This window comes from Natator depressus, chromosome 1, assembly GCF_965152275.1.
Source record: "Natator depressus isolate rNatDep1 chromosome 1, rNatDep2.hap1, whole genome shotgun sequence".
NCBI lineage: Eukaryota > Metazoa > Chordata > Testudines > Cheloniidae > Natator > Natator depressus.
In genome coordinates, this window is record NC_134234.1 from 263,634,113 (window position 1) to 263,652,693 (window position 18,581).

The 18,581-nt window shown below is 38.5% G+C and overlaps 1 protein-coding gene across 13 annotated transcripts in view; it reads left to right on the forward strand.

Moving 5' to 3' along the window:
• ANKS1B (ankyrin repeat and sterile alpha motif domain containing 1B) overlaps positions 1-18,581 on the forward strand; it is a 749,199-nt gene that overhangs the window by 692,093 nt on the left and 38,525 nt on the right. For 12 of the 13 annotated variants that reach the window (XM_074941834.1, XM_074941833.1, XM_074941831.1 and 9 more), the window contains 2 exons: positions 3,558-3,686; positions 6,933-7,004. In XM_074941834.1, the coding sequence (XP_074797935.1) occupies positions 3,558-3,686; positions 6,933-7,004 (201 nt within the window). Of the gene's footprint in view, positions 1-3,557; positions 3,687-6,932; positions 7,005-18,581 lie in introns of those variants that run through there. The other variant, XM_074941837.1, reaches the window with a different exon arrangement.

Sequence of the window (18,581 nt, forward strand, 5' to 3'; positions counted from 1 at the left end):
GTTACCCCACAGAATAAATAGAAAGACATGGTCCCCATCCTGAAGAGTTTACAATCTAACTTTAGACCTGATGGGACAAGTGAAGGTGAAAATCAGTAGGGAGACGATGGAGTAAGGATAGACAAAAGCTACTGCTCTGTTTATACAGGCGTGCGTATTTGTTCCAGTCTAAGTATTTTCAAATAGTAACTGCTATTATTGACTTAGGAGAAATAGTGGGTATTGGCAATAGCGTTGTCTAAAATTATAAGGAGCTTGGTAGGAGGCAATCAAAAAGAAATGAGATGAAAACATAGCTTCAGCTGAATGCTAAAGAACACATGATATAGTTACAAAAGAGCATTACAGGGCTCTGTGAGTAACATGCCTTCTTTTTTCATCAATCAAAAATTATCCACGCATACAATGTTTAATTGTTTGCAGCATTTCTTAGTAGTTGCTATCTCTACAAGAAGATGCTGATTGGAATACACAAAAGGTCTTCAACTCCAATAGTCTGTCAGTAACAGCAGGTTTCTGTAGCTCTCTCAGCTGTGTTATGTATTTAGATCCACCATTCTAGTCCCAAGCACTGTTAGGGTAATTTTATCAATTTTTTTTATCTAAATTGAAAAGGAATAGGGTCTTTGTTTCTATGATTGTATTTATTAATAGAGTGATTAATACAAAGGAATGGTATCTGTACAGTCCCTCTGCAAGTGTGTCATACTTGATCTTTATTGTTTCATCTGAAGATTATTTCTTATTTCCTCAAGATTGTTGCTTCTTAGCTCCTTTTATACATTAGACCTGTCTGTTAGCAATATTCACTGTTTCTCCTGCCACTGCTCTCCATTCACAGACTGAAATATTGGTTCCTGAACAGTTTTTAAAGGTTTTTTTAATACTTTTACTTTTAATATCTTTTGTGCAAAAATAGTCCAAATTGTAAATTCATTTATTCATTTTACTCCACATTTAATCTCCTACTGCTATCTGTCCTCTGTGTATGGGAGTAAATCCTCTTTGGACCAGTGCAGCATGGGGGTCTAGAGACATGACCCAGTGTCATCTCTACTATGGGACTCCTGTTCCTACCTTATTAAAATCCCTGAAATAGTCAGGGTTCAAGAAGCAAGGATCAAAGGCGTTACCTTTATGGCTTCTTTACTCCATCCATCCTTTTATCAGGCCTGGTCCATGGCAATGTCCTCTTGCTAAATGCATGAGGCATGCCTCCCAGCAGAACAGTTTCCTCCTATAAATTGTCCAGCAGATCTTTAGTTCATTAAAAGCCACTACTGAAACAAAAAAGTCTTAAGGCAAGAGGATTTCAAGTGTTCTGACATCTAGGGGCCCTTGAACAATCGACTATTAGGGACGACATAAACTCTCCTGAAGGATTCAATCCTGCTCTCCTTTTAGCTGGTAGTAAATCCCGCATTGAATTGAGAGAGAAGAAAATCAGGCTCCAAATCGATGCCCTTTCTTTTTAATCATATTGAATCAGCATTTCTGAAAACGAGGGTGAATATTCTCTGAACACATCACAATATGCCATAACTGGAACAGTGGCAACACTGCTTTCCTTCCAAAATGTGAATGTTGCAGCTGTCAGTCTATACTGCTAACTTCTGCAGCGGGACATTCCATATAGCTGCTAGGTACTTATAAGGTCCCTATTTTTGGAGTATCTAAGCAACATTAAATAGGCAGATTGTGAATTACTGTACTGTACCATCTGTGGATGGGAGCAATAATCTTGGCGTTAAGTGGCTTCTACTTGTTTTATGATGTGTACACTTGCTTTAAGTTATCACATCGGCAGAGTAATATTGATGTTTCCAGAGTTACCTCTTGCTTTTCATTGCAAAGTTGTGCAAGTTTCTGTCCTTTCACTACTGTGTGACACATGAAAATGGATGTACCATCCTTGTTTTGTTTACTCTGTCCTGGTTTAATTGATATGGTGGTGGTTTGCTAGACTTTTAAATCGCTCTTTGGTTAGAATATTTCCATATGTTTTACATCAATTAAGTGTTTCCATAACCTTTTTTAAAAGGAATCTTAACCCAATTCCATTTTTCTATTAAATTACATGTTAATTAACTGCCAACAATTTGTTGCCAATTCCAACCCAAACTGAAAAAAGTATTGCAAAGATGGTAAATATCCTTGTAGATGTAGTGGTAGAAAAAATGGTAGAACAAATCAAAGTAGAAAATAATCACATAGGAGAGGAAAAGAGAGAGAGAGAGAGAGAGAATCTGTTGCAGAAAAAGAGAATTTCTGAAGGTTGATCGTAGCCCCAGAATTATACATGATGGGGAACATCCATGTCTGAATCATCAAGTTTGTAATGGCCTTTTGGACTGGACCTCTACAACCTTTTCCTCTGGGCGCAAACAATAACCCTGATGAAACAATTTAGGAGAAAACTGCAAGCCCGCTGATTATCCTGGAGTGGGTTGGAGACATATCTGGCCCTGAGAAAAATGTCAGAAGAGGGTAACAGAAAGAGACAGAGGTAGTCATTAATACAAATGTTAAGTGTGAATGTGAAAAGGAAATAGTGTTAAATATACAGGCAGACATCAATAAAAGGTGATCAAAGTAAATGTATAGGTAGAGAGATTAAAGAGGAAAAAATAATGTAGACAATAATGATTTAAAAAATGAGTAAAAAAAAAACCACAGCTCCTAGCTCAGGAGATTAAAATTTGGGGGATAATAGAGAGAAACTTAAAATGATATAAAACAGTAAGAATTGTTCACAGCAAAGAGAATTGATGCATACAAAACATTTACAATAAATTAGGCAACTGGGCTTTCAAAGGTCTGCTTATAACTATTTTTTGTTAACCTGAAAAATAATCATATTATGAATTTTCCTCATTCCATAGTGAATTGTTGATGACTGTTGGTGGCAACAAATTGTCTTTGATTAGCTGGTGGTGGCTCACTGCCCTGGCACAAAATTTTACTCTTCAGAATTGTTTTTTGCTTTCTAAGAAGTGAAATTGTGCCTAATTACAACAGCATATTTAGCTTTTTAGCCTTATATGTTTGTAGACAATAAGTATTTAAATCATATCACAGTCTGAATTATTTGGATTGTTTGGGAAAATAGACATTTTGTATTATCAATTAATGACATAAATTGGGGTAATAGGAAATTTGTTAGCTGTGTAGAAAAATCTGCAAAACACAAAGCAGAATTATTTTTCTCTGAATGGGAGGGATTTTTCTATATCTTATGGCTTTTCAAGAGCTCTCATTTTCATACATATCTTTCAAACTTAATCACGTTTTTGAAAGAATTCAGGTGTTTAATTATTTTATTCAAAAAGTAAACAAATTAAGTTCAAGCATCACTGAACTGTACAGAAGGTGATTCTTGGATTATAAACTAAACCATGAAAAGTATTATACAAGTTGTATTCATATATTATATTATTTACATAACATAGAGATAGTAAGTACACAATAAATGGAAATTAGATATAGCAATAGAGAGCTAACTTTATAGCAGATTTGCCTGCAACCTATGTTATTTTTAGAATAAATATGATTTTCAGACAGGAGACTGGGGAGAACCTTCAATTACCTTACGACCGCCTAACGAAGCGACAGCATCAACTCCAGTACAGTACTGGCAACATCACCCAGAGAAACTCATCTTCCAGTCATGTGATTATAAAGCATTTGTAAGTATTGGTAAAATCAGTGCTTTCGTTTCTGATAGATTGCATATATATGTGTTTCTGATCATGTTAAATGCTGACGGTGTTGAGTTTTTTTAATTTATAATATTTTCCAGCAACAGGAGGTTGTTCTTTATTTTTAATGGACCAAGGTATTTCCTCTGAAACAATTCCATAGTTAATAAATAAGAAGCAAACATCAGAAATATTTTTTGTTTTGGTTCTCTGATGTATTACAGCCCATGCATCTATAGCAACTGAGATATGATGCCATCAGAAAAAGGCTACAGGGCTATCCAAGTGACAATGAAAGCAAATGGCACACTTTCTGTGACCATGCCGCGTTCCCCAATCTTATAAACTGATGCTTTTATACGCACAAGTTCAGCCACAATAGAATTTTCAGATAGTAAGGTATCTATTACAAAGATGTTACAAACACCGGTAAAATTTCAAGGGCTCATGGCCCCATATCCTACATGTATCAGACAAAAAAAATGAAATCCATTTCACTTTTCAGCTTTTTTTCCATATTTTTCCTTATAAAGTTTACTAATTGACAGCTATTTGTGTTTAATGAAACTTTTCCTCTCAAAGCTCATCTTACCTTGCGCTTTGATACAGCAGTGAAGTCATAATCAAATATAACCATTGCCCATTATTTCCATGGCACTAGATGAAAATGTGCATAAACCAAGGATCATGAGTTCTTTGTCCCTGCAGGATCAGTCAGAAGATAGGATATTAAAACACATGGGGCACCAACGTTCTTTTATACACAGACTCTCATTTGGGGTGGAACAAAGGTGCAATGCCTCAGCTGTAGCTCCAGGAGGCTGTGACAAAATCTTCAGGGAGCCCACGCTGTTGTCACTCTCTAAGAGGATGCACCATTCCTTCTCCTTCGCACCTGGCCACCTGTGCTTTGTCCTCTGCCTTCTTTGGGGCGGGGGCTCTTCCTCCCCTTTGCTGTGAGCACAGGCAGTAGAAGGAAGCTGGATTCTCATCCCTCTGGCTCTCCTGCAGGCAGCATCTGGCCATCTCTGCTCTTCAGCTGGTGTAAGGAACCTTCTCAGTAGCTGTTAGCCCCACAGGGTCGCTAGTGGGGAGAGCTGAGCCTGCTGCTGCATGTCTAATAGCACTTTGGGGGTTGGGACTGGCTTTCCCTTCTCTCCCTTGCCCTCCTTCTGCCACAGGCTCGAAATTGATGAGGAAAGAGACATTTTTTCCATGCCTGTCTGCCCAAGTGAAAGTTTTGGAGGAAATGTTAAGTGGCTGTGCCTGTGCCTTGCTGTCAGAGCAGCACAAGAAGCACATTGTGCAGGGGCAGAGCACAGGAGCAAAAGAGGAGGGGCAGTTCCTGTGTGCCCTCTCCTTGGGCCTCTACAAACAGGGAGGCCCAATCTTGCCCAAACTGTAGATAAGCAATGGGTGAGTCTACACGTAAAATGCTGCAGCAGCACAGCTGCACCAGTGCAGCCGTAGCGCTTCAGTAAAGACGCTATTACACAGATAGGAAAGCGTCTCCCGCCGACGTAGTTAATCCACCTCTGCGAGAGACGACAGCTGTGTCCACTGGAGAAGCCCGCCCGTCGACACTGCGTTGCTCAGGGGGGTGGATTTCTCCAATACAGATGTAAGTTTATGGTGTTGACTTGGCCTATAACAGCAAAGGGAGCACAGAAAGACGTTAGCTGAGGGCTGGTCTACACTGAAAACTTACATCAGTGTGTAAGAAATCCATGCCGCTGAGAGAAGTAGCTATACCAGCCTAACCCCCAGTGTAGCCAATTCTAGGTCAATGGAAGAATTCTTCCGTCAACCTAGCTACTGCCTCTTGGGAAGGTGGATTAAATACAGCGATGGGATAACTCCTCCCATTGCCATAGCGAGTGTCTACACCGAAGCAGTACAACACATCTGTACCAGTTTTAAGTGTAAGCATACCCTAAGACTATATGCTTTAGTTTAAATGTTCTTAGATCAAAGGTTGTTCCAATATGAATGTTCTACCTTAAGGGCCCAATCTTGCTTCCACTGAAGTCAATAACAAAACCCCCATTCACTTCACTGGGGAAGAATCTGGCCCTAACTGGGACTTGATCCAAGACTTAGATAGAATCACAGATGTTTAGCTTATATGCTTCAATTTCAATTTATTTTATAACCTACAATACTTAACTGAATAAAACTAGACTACCGTATATTTATGCAGTTGCACTGGGCTTTCTTACCTTTCTATCTTAGCTGTAATGCACCAGGTTATGGCCCTCGGTACTGTACTGTGCTCCACTACTATCTATCCTGAAACAAGTGTACATTTTTGCCTTTTTTCAGTCCGTATATCTGTGGCACACAGGTGTGAACTAAAGTGTTTAAAGAGACTCTCTGACTGTAGGCCTAGAAACAGTGTATTTTAAAAAAAGAAAAGGAGTACTTGTGGCACCTTAGAGACGAACAAATTTATTTGAGCGTAAGCTTTCGTGAGCTACAGCTCACTTCATCGGATGCATTCAGTGGAAAATACAGTGGGGAGATTTATATACATAGAGAACATGAAACAATGAGCTACAGCCCACTTCATCGGATGCATTCGATGAATCATTTGTTTCATGTTCTCTATGTATATAAATCTCCCCACTGTATTTTCCACTGAATGCATCCGATGAAGTGGGCTGTAGCTCACGAAAGCTTATGCTCAAATAAATTTGTTCGTCTCTAAGGTGCCACAAGTACTCCTTTTCTTTTTGCGGATACAGACTACACGGCTGCTACTCTGAAACCAGTATATTTTAACTATCTGTGCATATTGATTGGCTCACATCAGCTGCACATAGCTTAGCTTTACTGTCTTCTGCAACTCTATAATTATATACAGTGATGTGATTTTTGCAGGTGGCTGCTTTAAAAAAAGTGATAAATGCGTTGTTTTGCAATCAGATGCAATTTTTTAAGATGGCACTCTGGAGTGCTTTCTGTTTAATTTGAGGAACTACTTGCAGGTACCACTTACAAGTTCTCCCTCTAAATTCATTTGTTAGTAAATGTTCCTGTTTTATACAGAATATGGAGTAACAACCTCCATTTGAAATTCCAGTATCTCAAAGTATATAGTAAAAAAAATCCAAATCCTATAACATTTAGGCTACCTACTACTATTCTGGTTTCCTCAACTTTTTAGCAGTCTTTTGTAGATTTGTCTTTGCTCTGGATTTTAACTACAGAAAATTGAATGTATTCTTATTTTAGTATTTAGGTTCTATGCTGGTAAAAGAGCTTAGAGGCACAGAATCAACACAGGATGCCTGTGCAAAGATGAGGGTAAGTCAGTACATGTATATTTTCATGTCTAATAATTGAAATAGTAGATACTGTTGAGTGAACTAAAGTTACCACTTTATAATGCCACATTATGCATCTATTTTCCTTGAAATTACTTTGGTATTCAACAGAAAGTCCATTCTGCCCTTGATCTTGATTTTAAGTAATAGATGTTTTATGTAAATTTCAATGATCACACTAAGGCTAAAAGATATGTATATATTTGCTTTGTGTGCCAAGTTTGCTATTAATTCTTTGAAAATATTTCAAAGTACTTTTCATACATTTGAGCATGCACATTAGTGAGAATAAATCTTTTTTATTTCATTAATGTTATGGCTTGTGCATGGTAATATAAATACAATTTACTAAATGGAAATATATATACTAGTGAATAATTTATTAACATGTTACAAAGTCATTATTTCCTAATATAGAGCACAGTCCTGCAATCCCTTCAACATATGAATAACTTTACTTTAACAGTCTCATTCAGTTAATGAAACTACTCACGTATTTAAAATTTTAAAGATCAGGCCTATAGAGAGAAATTCTTTTCTACCCTTTTACAGGAAAAAATGGCAGATATTTGCAAACTATTAAGAGCAAGTTTTTGTGTTGACCTAGTGCCTCATTCCGTCTGCTTAAAGAAATTATTAGGAAGCCCAGTTTGGATCCGACAGGCATGATACTATTAGAAACAAAATATAGACAGCCTAGCTATACAATATCTATCCAATTGTAGCATATTTTATTATGTGCACATTAAAATCAACTGTGTTCTCATACACATGTTAGTCTGAAGTGGTTAAGAATAATGAAGAATATAAGTACAGAGTAATCTATTGCAGATGAAAAACTGCGTGCATGGATGAGTATAATGCATTCATTGATTTATGGATCTTAGCGGCATCGTGCATGATGCCACTTCAGTGCTAGATTTAGCATTTGTATCTGCTGTGGAGCTAGAGAATGTGTCAAACTCATGCAGTCAGACAACCATTTCCTTATTGGTTACATATCTACAGTACACAGGGTTTCACACAAGTTATTCTAGCTAAGGGCTGACAGTAATTTATGCTTTATAAATTGCCTGAAGATCTGTGTTTTTTCAGCTGACTGCATACTAATAATTCTAACTCGCATTGGAAACTCCCCCTCTTGGTGGAAACTCACCCCTTTTTGAAGGACCCACAATCACAAATTGTGATTTTGGGGGGCTGGACAAAGGGAGAGTGTACTATCTATAATTTAGGTTTTAAGCCCCTCAAACTCAGTATTAACTTTGTTTTTCAGAAATATGCATATACAGATCTGAGGGCAGAATTTGGCACCTCAGTAATATATGACATCCTCAATAAATTTATTATATTTGACTCAACTCAGAACAACATCAACATAATTATAAATATGCTGTGGTCAATTTATGAGTATTTAAAATGTGCCGTCACTTTGATTCAGATTTAAATTACATTTCTTGAAGATGAATCTTATGAAAATCAGCTGAATAGGAATTTTAGATTTTCCCTGACAGTAACATATAGCTTTATTGGTAAGCTATATGGAACTGATACAATTAAATACTATTCTGTTGCTTTTTAAAATTAAACTCTTTTTAAAACATTTTGTTTAGACAAAATTCTGCTGATGGTCTTATTTTTCATTGCAAGGAATATTCACATGAAAATAGAATCTTTCTTGCTTAGGATTTCACCTACTCGTGCTTCTTACTCTTTGGGCTTTCTCCTATTCCTATTGAAGTCAATGGCAAAAAAAATCATTGATCTAAAAATCTTTTAATGAAGGAAATTATATCTGGCATTCAAAAATTTCTCCCTCTGTGTGTAGCCCAGTGGTTCCCAAACTGTTGGCCAGTCCCCACAGGGGCAGGGAGAGCGCCACCCAGCCCTGCTCTGCCCCCAGCTCTGCTCCGCCCCCAGCCACAGCCCCGTCTCCCGGCCACGGCTCCACACCTGGCTGCGGCCCCAGCTGCCAGCCCCCACGACAGCCTGGCCGCAGCTCTGCCCCAGCCTCGGCCCCCAGCCGCAGCTCTGCTCCCAACCCCAGACCCACCCCGAGCTACAGCCCCAGCCTTGGCCCCCTTGACCAGGCTCATGGTGGGGGCACGGACAGGGGTTGGGGGTACATGGCCATGAAAAGTTTGGGGACCATTGGTGTAGCTTAACTGTTGGCATCTGTGATTTAGCAGGATCAAATTGTCCTAAGCCATCCTGGGTCCTAACCTTGTTACATTACTTATGTTCATTACTGTATTTTATGCACCATTAGGTTTATTTATTCTTCTATTATGGCTCTATTTTGCTTTAATTTAAATGCACTAAGAAGATGTGACATTTAATGTATATTTGATTTTCTATCGGGTACCACTGGTACACCCTCATTAAAGTTAGAACAATTACATTGATGTAACAGAGAAAAAAATTTGGCCCATTGCCTTTAACTCTTATTTTTCCTTTTACATTTGCTAAAGCCTGTAACATACTTAAGTTTATGCTACAAATGAACTAAGTGTTAGTTATTCTTTATGGAGTCTGGCAGGTCTTGCTTTTGGAAAAGGATCTGTGAAAATTAGGTGCCTGGAATTTTCCTTAGAGTGGCTTGTGGTGCTTACCTTTGGCCTTATTCTGTTACAAGGAATTTTGATATTCCCTTGATGAATGTTATCTTCCCATCAGTAAATGCACAAGTCTGAAAAAGACCTATCAGGAGGAAAAGTGTCTTAGTCTTCCTTAACCCTTCATGGAATCAGGGAAATTAGGGATGGACATAACCTACTTAGTATGTGATCTGATTTATCCCCTGCCCATGCTGAATTATTCCCTACAGTACATTTTCTAGTTGTTTGTGTTTCTAGTTCTGAACCTGGGGGTCGCAAGCACCAGGTCCAAGGCAGTGGCAACCATCTCTCTTGTGTATGTTGTAACATGGGGTTGCAGTATAGAAGAGATCAGAACCACTGTTTTATTAGGGATCCCTTTTTTGGTCACCCATTGTGCTTTTCAGGTTTTACATCCTAGTAAGTCAGGTGATGAATTTGTTGGGGAAAAAACTCTTCAGGGGCTTCTGGAAGTGATTTCAACATGGCGCTCCCACTGAAATTTTTGATTGCTTGCTTGCATCTGGGAGCTTATCGCTGCTCTTGCATTCATCCAGAATTATGGACATTTGGCAAGAACTGCACCCATGAGAAGGATTACTTTTTTTTCTCCCATCCACATAATTTGATTGGATTGGATTTATTTTTTATGTCTGCCTGTTCAATTTCAGATGACTTCTCTTACAACATCTCTCCCTCCTTCTGCAGACCACAGCACACTCCTTATCTTCTTTCCACACCTGCTATAAGATGACCTTTGGTATTTCGAGATTAAATTTTTCTGTCCTGGCCCAAGATGCTTTTATTAATTATATTGAGAGATACATCCAAGAATTTAAGGATTTTCATCCCGCTCAGAATGAACTGGGAGATAGTAAAAGCTGTTCTTTTAGATTTATTGCCTTTGCTTCAAATCTCTGTAGGAACAGGAAGACAGAATAGAATGCCTTTGCCTTTGAAAAAGAAGTCTCCTATCTGGAGCTGGGCAGAGTCCTGTTTCTACACTAGGCTCACACTGGTGTCCACATATCTGAATTCCTTGAATATTGACTACACCAAGAGGGCACTATGTTATACTTACTACCAATTCTGTGAGCACAAAAGTAAGGGGGCTACTTCACTGCCAGTAATCTAAAAAACCCTAAAGTTTCACAACCAAATCATTCAGATTCTAAACAATCAGATCTACAGGGGCATTTGAGAGGATACATGAGAGGATATATTCTTTGGATCCCAGGGCCTCTCTAGACAATAGAAAGACTTTTCTGGATATGGGGATATGAGGCATCAAGGTTCTAGGGTCCCGATTCAACAAAGTGTGTGCTTAAATGCTTTGCTGAATTGGGATTTAAATACTAGTAGTGTCTCACAGCTCAGTCCTTCCATCTTCAGTGATAAGGATAAGCAGAAGGTGGCCTTTCTCAGCTGATGTACCTTATATGAAATGGAGAAATGGAATAGACAGGGGCAGCCTGTCAAGGCCCAAATCTTTTCCTCCCCTCCATGTAAAGAGGAGAATTTGGATGGAGATTGTGGCCTCTTGGACTCAGTCATTCCTTCCCACCCCAAACAAAAGTGAGTTAAGGAGATCATTTCCTCTCCCCTACATGTGCCAGCCATTGGAGCTGGCAGGGCATGCGGAGGGAGGGGAGGAGAATGCCACATGCTAAAAAAGTCTTAGCAAAGTACTTCCTAAGTACCCCTGCCACTCTCCCCTCTTCTCCCACCCCCACATGGGATTTAAGCAATGTCATTGCCTAAAATGTGGGTTCTGTAATTTCATCTACTACAGCATGAAACTCGCATATTAGAGCTGTGTTTGTATCTTAGAGGGCTAAGATAAACAAAATTGATTAAAAAAATCATACTTGACAACTTGAGGCAAAAGGGCAGCATTTGTCAGATGCCTATAAAAGGTATTTAGCTCCGTGTGATTAAACTGGCTTGTGCAAAATATGATCTCAATCGGAGGCTGAATGTGTTTTGTTCGGGCTCAAACAAAAACTATGAATATGAAGAATGAGCGGGAAAATTGTTAGTGGCACAAGTCAATGCTCATCAAGCACCATGAATAATACCCATCATTATCACATCAGATGGCAGATTTGTACGTAGTTTGTCAGGTATTAACTAGAGAGGTTTTGTATTCTTTATTTTTAAAAAAACTTTATGAATCAGAAATAAATGGTGACTGTAACTTACTCACATTTTTAGAGGGTTTTGATATGGCTTTTATTGCTGAAGATGAGCCAGAGTCTCTAGAAAAAGCTTGTAAGGTAGGAGGGAATGTTGGCAGCTGTACACTTGTTGCGTCCTGGGAGGATTCTGGGTGATGCTGTTCAGAATTTTGCAAGATTTACAATAGTCAGCCGACCCCAGTCTTGTTGGGAATATTTAAGGAAGCTGATAATAATCAACTTTTCTTGATATATCTGAATAAAGTAGTAATGTCATTAATACCAAAACAAGGTAGAGACCTACAGCAATGTACAAAGTACTATCTAATATAATTCATTAACGTTGTGTTTAAAGTATTGCAAGAGTGCTTATGGGCTGAATGGAGGAGCTGGCACCAAAATTAGGGCATAATTTCTGAAGTTGTTTATAAAAGAATGAATTCTGAATACTAACTAATGAGGTCTCTTCTAGCTAATGTGGCACATGAAAGATTCATGCTACACTGTCATCATGATGCTGGATATGGAGAAGGCATTAGACAGGGTGGAGAGGAATTTGTTTGCTAATCTCAAAAAGCATATTTTTTGGTTAATAGTATGCATTTATTTTAGATAAATCCAACAGTTTCTATTCTATGTACTAATGTTGATCCTGATCGTAGAATTGGATCCACATGGGCTCAAGGAATCTGCCTATGAGAGTCTGACTGCAAGATTGGGGCATAGTTTCTCACCATTTCAGATATCAATAGATGTTAAGGCAAGGATGCTTCCAGTATCATCTTTTGTTTATTATGGCTTTGGACCTTTTTGCCATGGCCATTAAAACAAATATCTTATCCAAAGAGATTACATTAGTATTATATCCAATAAGAATATAAGTGATTTTGTACAAACTCATGGAACCAGAGAAGCTTGCAAATTTGATAGAATGTATGAAGTACTTTCAAAATTGCCTGGCTACAACACTAATTGGACAAAAAGTGAATGTTTCTTACTATATTCTCTCTTACACAAACAACATTGTCTAAGTGGACCATACAGAAAGTCAGTAAGGATATGTAATCCCCAGAATAATTGTAAGTAAGGCACTTGTGGGTAAAATAAGGGCGAGTGAGTCCTGTACTGAAACACTGAACTTTGGGAGAGGTGGAACAAATTGCCGCTAACAATATGGAGTCATGTTCAGACTTTTTCAGAAAATGATATTGACGCTACAGTTTAATTACATATTTGGTAATCTCCACCTATAATCTTCAGATAGCTTTTGAAAGCAAATACAGGCCATAATTAGCAGATTCATTTGTGAAAATGGAAAGCCTGGATTAAACTTTAAGATTTACAAACTCATAAACTTGTACTCCCAATTTATGTATTTATTATGTTGCTAATGGCTTGGTATAATTGAGTAATCTCTTTAAATAGTATATGCAACATTCAATTTAATTAGTTATAGAGGAAAAATCTGGAAATTAACATGATTTTATATTAGCCAGTATATTTTATTAAGTTGTTAACAAATCATAAAATATAATATTCTTAGTCTTTTTATTAGGGCTGTCGATTAATCGCAGTTAACTCACGTGATTAACTCAAAAAAATTAACTGTGATTTAAAAAAGTAATCACGATTAATTGCACTGTTAAACAATAGAATAATTGGCATTATTAAATTTTTTGGGATTTCTCCAGTCTCAAATATTTCTATTTCAATTACAACACAGAATACAAAGTGTACAGTGCTAACTTGATATTATTTATTACAAATATTTGCACTGTAAAAATGATAAACAAAAGAAGTAGTATTTTTCAGTTCACCTCATGGAAGTACTGTAGTGCAAACTTTTTATCGTGGAAGTGCAACTTGCAAACATAGGGGTTTTTTGTTACATAACTGCATTCAAAAACAAAACAATGTAAAACTTTAGAGCCTACAAGTGCACTCAGTCCTACTTCTTGTTCAGCCAATAGCTAAGAGAAACAAGTTTGTTTACATATACGGGACATAACGCTACCAATTCTTAATTACAGTGTCACCTGAAAGTGAGAACAGGCGTTTGCATGGCACTGTTATAGCTGGTGTCGCAAGATATTTACATGCCAGATGCACTAAAGATTCATATGCCTCTTCATGCTTCATCCATCATTCCAGAGGACATGTTTCCATGCTGATGATGCTCATTTAAAAATAAACCACCTTAATTAGATTTGTGACTGAACTCCTTGGGGGAGAATTGTATGTCTCCTGCTCTGTCTTACCCACATTCTGCCATATATTTCATGTTATAGCGATCTCGGATGATGATTCAGCACGTTATTCATTTTAAGAACACTTTCAGTGCAAATTTGACAAAATGCAAAGAATATACCAATGTGAAGTTTCTAAAGATAGCTATAGCACTCAGCCCAAGATTTAAGAATGTCAAGTGCCTTCCAAAATCTGAGAGGGATGAGGTGTGGAGCATGCTTTCAGAAGTCTTAAAAGAGCAGCACTCTGATGCGGAAACTACAGAACCCAAACCACCAAAAAAGAAAATCAACGTTCTGCTGGTGGCATCTGACTCAGATGATGAAAATGAACATGCGTCGGTCCGCACTGCTTTGGATCGTTATCAGGCACAACCCGTCATCAATATGGACACGTGTCCTCTGAAATGGTGATTGAAGCATCACGGGACATATGAATTTTTAGTGCATCTGGCATGTAAATATCTTGCGACACCAGCTACAACAGTGCCATGCAAACACCTGTTCTCACTTTCAGGTGACATTGTAAACAAGCAGGCAGCATTATCTCCTACAAATGTAAAGAAACTTGTTTGTCTGAGTGATTGGCTAAACTATAAGTAGAACTGATTGGACTTGTAGGCGCTAAAGTTTTACATTGTTTTATTTTTGAATATAGGTTTTTTGTACAACTTTCATGATAAAGAGGTTGCACTACAGTACTTGTATTAGGTTAATTGAAAAATACTATTTTTTGTTTTTTACAGTGCAAGTACTTGTAATCAAAAATAAATATAAAGTGAACACTCTATACTTTGTATTCTGTGTTGTAATTGAAATCAATATATTTGAAAATGTAGAAAACATCCAAAAATATTTAAATAAATGGTATTCTATTATTGTTTAACAACACGATTAATCATGATTAATTTTTTTAATCGCTTGACAGCCCAACTTATATTTTTATTACAGTAGCACTCAGAGGTCCCAGATTGGATTGAGACTCTCTTCTGCTAGGTGTTGTACAAACAAATCCAAATACATGGTCCCTCTCTTGAAGAGCTTACAATGAGGTGAAGGGAGATAGATGCCACCAAATATATATGATTTGTTTATGCATACATTTCTTCTTCTTTATTTAATTACTAATATAATTAGATACAACAAACCCCATCTTCCTCTCAAGCAATCATTAATAAGACGATTTTCAGGGGTATAATGGCAGGGTGGGTCTCAAATGAAATGGACTTGAATTGGGTTCATTTTCTAAATAAACAACTGTCCGTGCTATCACAGCAGGTGTTTATCTGGGTCAATGCCTAAATCAAAATATAGGAGGAAATGATTTATTGGTTGAGGACAGGATTTATAGTCATGTGGAAATCTATTTTCTGATTCCGAGAAGATGATTTTCAGGCTTCAGTCCCACATTTTATTGCACAAAGGAAGCATAGGACAGAACATAGACATAACATAGCAGAAATTAAATCTAGAGGATTTATAATATATTAACAGCTGGGACACTGCATTATTAAGTATATATTCATGGTTCACAGAGCCCTTTATAGGCTATTTGTTGTGTGACTTTCCTTACATGTCCTCTCAAAAATATATTCTACCTAAATGGAGTTTAGTTATCCATTAATTCACTTCAGTCTTTAAAGGTGACGTGGAAGAAGAACTGAGAGTTCAGATCTACAGTAGCCATTGGGGAAAGATTTCAAATGCATCAGGACAGTCACAAATGAAAATAATGTTTAAAATTATTCACAGAGTACATTGGACACCAACACACCTTAAACTGTGCAAGTTAATTGACAAATGCTGGTAATGTGATAATGAAGGGGATTCTATAGTGATTTCCTATACAAATTCTATAGTGATTTCTGTTAGGATATAGATATTCAGGCCTGTCTGTAAAGGGCTATACTCTAAGAATTTAGGTGTATTCTTATCACTTAGGTAGTTATAGAGGTATAAAAGAAAGAATCAAAATCACTGTCTGCCGGTGTAAGAGCTTTCTCTTACTGTGACAGTCTGAGGCCCTGTTTTGAGGCTAAGGCCTTTGGCTAAGCAGCAGAGGCAGCCATAAGCTGGGAAGCGACTGGTCACTTCCTCACGTTCCAAACTAGTCACATTGAAATAAGGTGCTATTGGGCTGTTAGGAATACAGTCCTGTCCTGATAATGCCTATCGCCTCCAGAGAAAGGGAAGTGCCTAGAAGATGTAAAAGGAAACTTAGTTTGATAGCATCCTGTCTGGCAAGAACTCACTTATCAATAGCTGAGATGTGAAATCCTCACTTCTGTATTGTTTTGTCATTATAGTTCCTACTTTGCTATTGTTTGTCTGTATAATCTCTGTCTGGTTCTGTGATTGTTTCTGTCTGCTGTATAATTAATTTTGCTGGGTGTAAACTAATTAAGTTGGTGAGATATAATTGGTTAAATAATCATGTTACAATATGTTAGGATTGGTTAGTTAAATTTCAGTAAAATGATTGGTTAAGGTATAGCTAAGCAGAACTCGAGTTTTACTATATAGTCTGCAGTCAATCAGGAAGTGTGTGGGTGGGGGAAATGGGAACAGGGAATGGGGGTGGGGAAATTGGAATCATGTTTAGCTAAGGGTAGGAATGGGAACAGTGCCACAGGTAAGGCTCTGTGGTGTCAGAGCTGGGAAGGGGGACACTAAGGAAGGAAACTGGAATCATGCTTGCTGGAAGTTCACCCCAATAAACATCGAATTGTTTGCACCTTTGGACTTCGGATATTGTTGCTCTCTGTTCATGCGAGAAGGACCAGGGAAGTAAGTGGGTGAAGGAATAAGCCCCTTAACAATTTCCTAGAATAGTGAATACTAAGAGGCAAATATGTAACATTAAGAAAATACGGGATTCTCAAATACCACACAAGTGTGAAAAATATGGTAGATTATTGTGGTATCTGAGCAGATGTCTCCAGATCTTTTCAAAGATTATTGAAACTATGATTATATTAACTGATAAATACTAAATGGGATTTTGCCTGGGGAGAGCCCACTGAGAAGGACACAAGGAAGAAAGGAAAGCAGCAGAATACGGACCCTAGACTTCAGAAAAGCAGACTTTGACTCCCTCAGGGAACTGATGGGCAAGATCCCCTGGGAGAATAACATGAGGGGGAAAGGAGTCCAGGAGAGCTGGCTGTATTTTAAAGAATCCTTATTGAGGTTACAGGGACAGACCATCCCAATGTGTAGAAAGAATAGTAAATATGGCAAGCGACCAGCTTGGCTTAACAGTGAAATCCTTGCTGATCTTAAATACAAAAAAGAAGCTTACAAGAAGTGGAAGATTGGACAAGTGACCAGGGATGAGTATAAAAATATTGCTCGGGCATGCAGGAGTGAAATCAGGAAGGCCAAATCACACCTGGAGTTGCAGCTAGCAAGAGATGTTAAGAGTAACAAGAAGGGTTTCTTCAGGTATGTTAGCAACAAGAAGAAAGTCAAGGAAAGTGTGGGCCCCTTACTGAATGAGGGAGACAACCTAGTGACAGAGGATGTGGAAAAAGCTAATGTACTCAATGCTTTTTTTGCCTCTGTCTTCATGAACAAGGTCAGCTCCCAGACTACTGCACTGGGCAGCACAGCATGGGGAGGAGGTGACTAGCCCTCTGTGGAGAAAGAAGTGGTTCGGGACTATTTAGAAAAGCTGGACGTGCACAAGTCCATGGGGCTGGATGCGTTGCATCCGAGAGTGCTAAAGGAGTTGGCGGATGTGATTGCAGAGCCATTGGCCATTATCTTTGAAAAATCATGGCGATCAGGGGAAGTCCCGGACAACTGGAAAAAGGCTAATGTAGTGCCCATCGTTAAAAAAGGGAAGAAGGAGGATCCTGGGAACTACAGGCCAGTCAGCCTCACCTCAGTCCCTGGAAAAATCATGGAGCAGGTCCTCAAGGAATCAATTCTGAAGCACTTGGAGGAGAGGAAAGTGATCAGGAACAGTCAGCATGGATTCACCAAGGGCAAGTCATGCCTGACTAATCTAATTGCCTTCTATGACGAGATAACTGGTTCTGTGGATGAAGGGAAAGCGGTGGACGTGTTGTTCCTTGACTTTAGCAAAGCTTTTGACACTGTCTCCCACAGTATTCTTGCCAGCAAGTTAAAGAACTATGGGCTGGATGAATGGACTATAAGGTGGATAGAAAGCTGGCTAGATTGTCGGGCTCAACGGGTAGTGATCAATGGCTCCATGTGTAGTTGGCAGCCGGTATCAAGTGGAGTGCCCCCAGGGTCGGTCCTGGGGCCAGTTTTGTTCAATATCTTCATAAATGATCTGGAGGATGGTGTGGATTGCACCCTCAGCAAGTTTGCAGATGACACTAAACTGGGAGGAGAGGTAGATACGCTGGAGGGTAGGGATAGGTTACAGAGGGACCTAGACAAATCAGAGGATTGGGCCAAAAGAAATCTGATGAGGTTCAACAAGGACAAGTGCAGAGTCTTGCACTTAGGACAGAAGAATCCAATGCACCGCTACAGACTAGGGACCGAATGGCTCGGCAGCAGT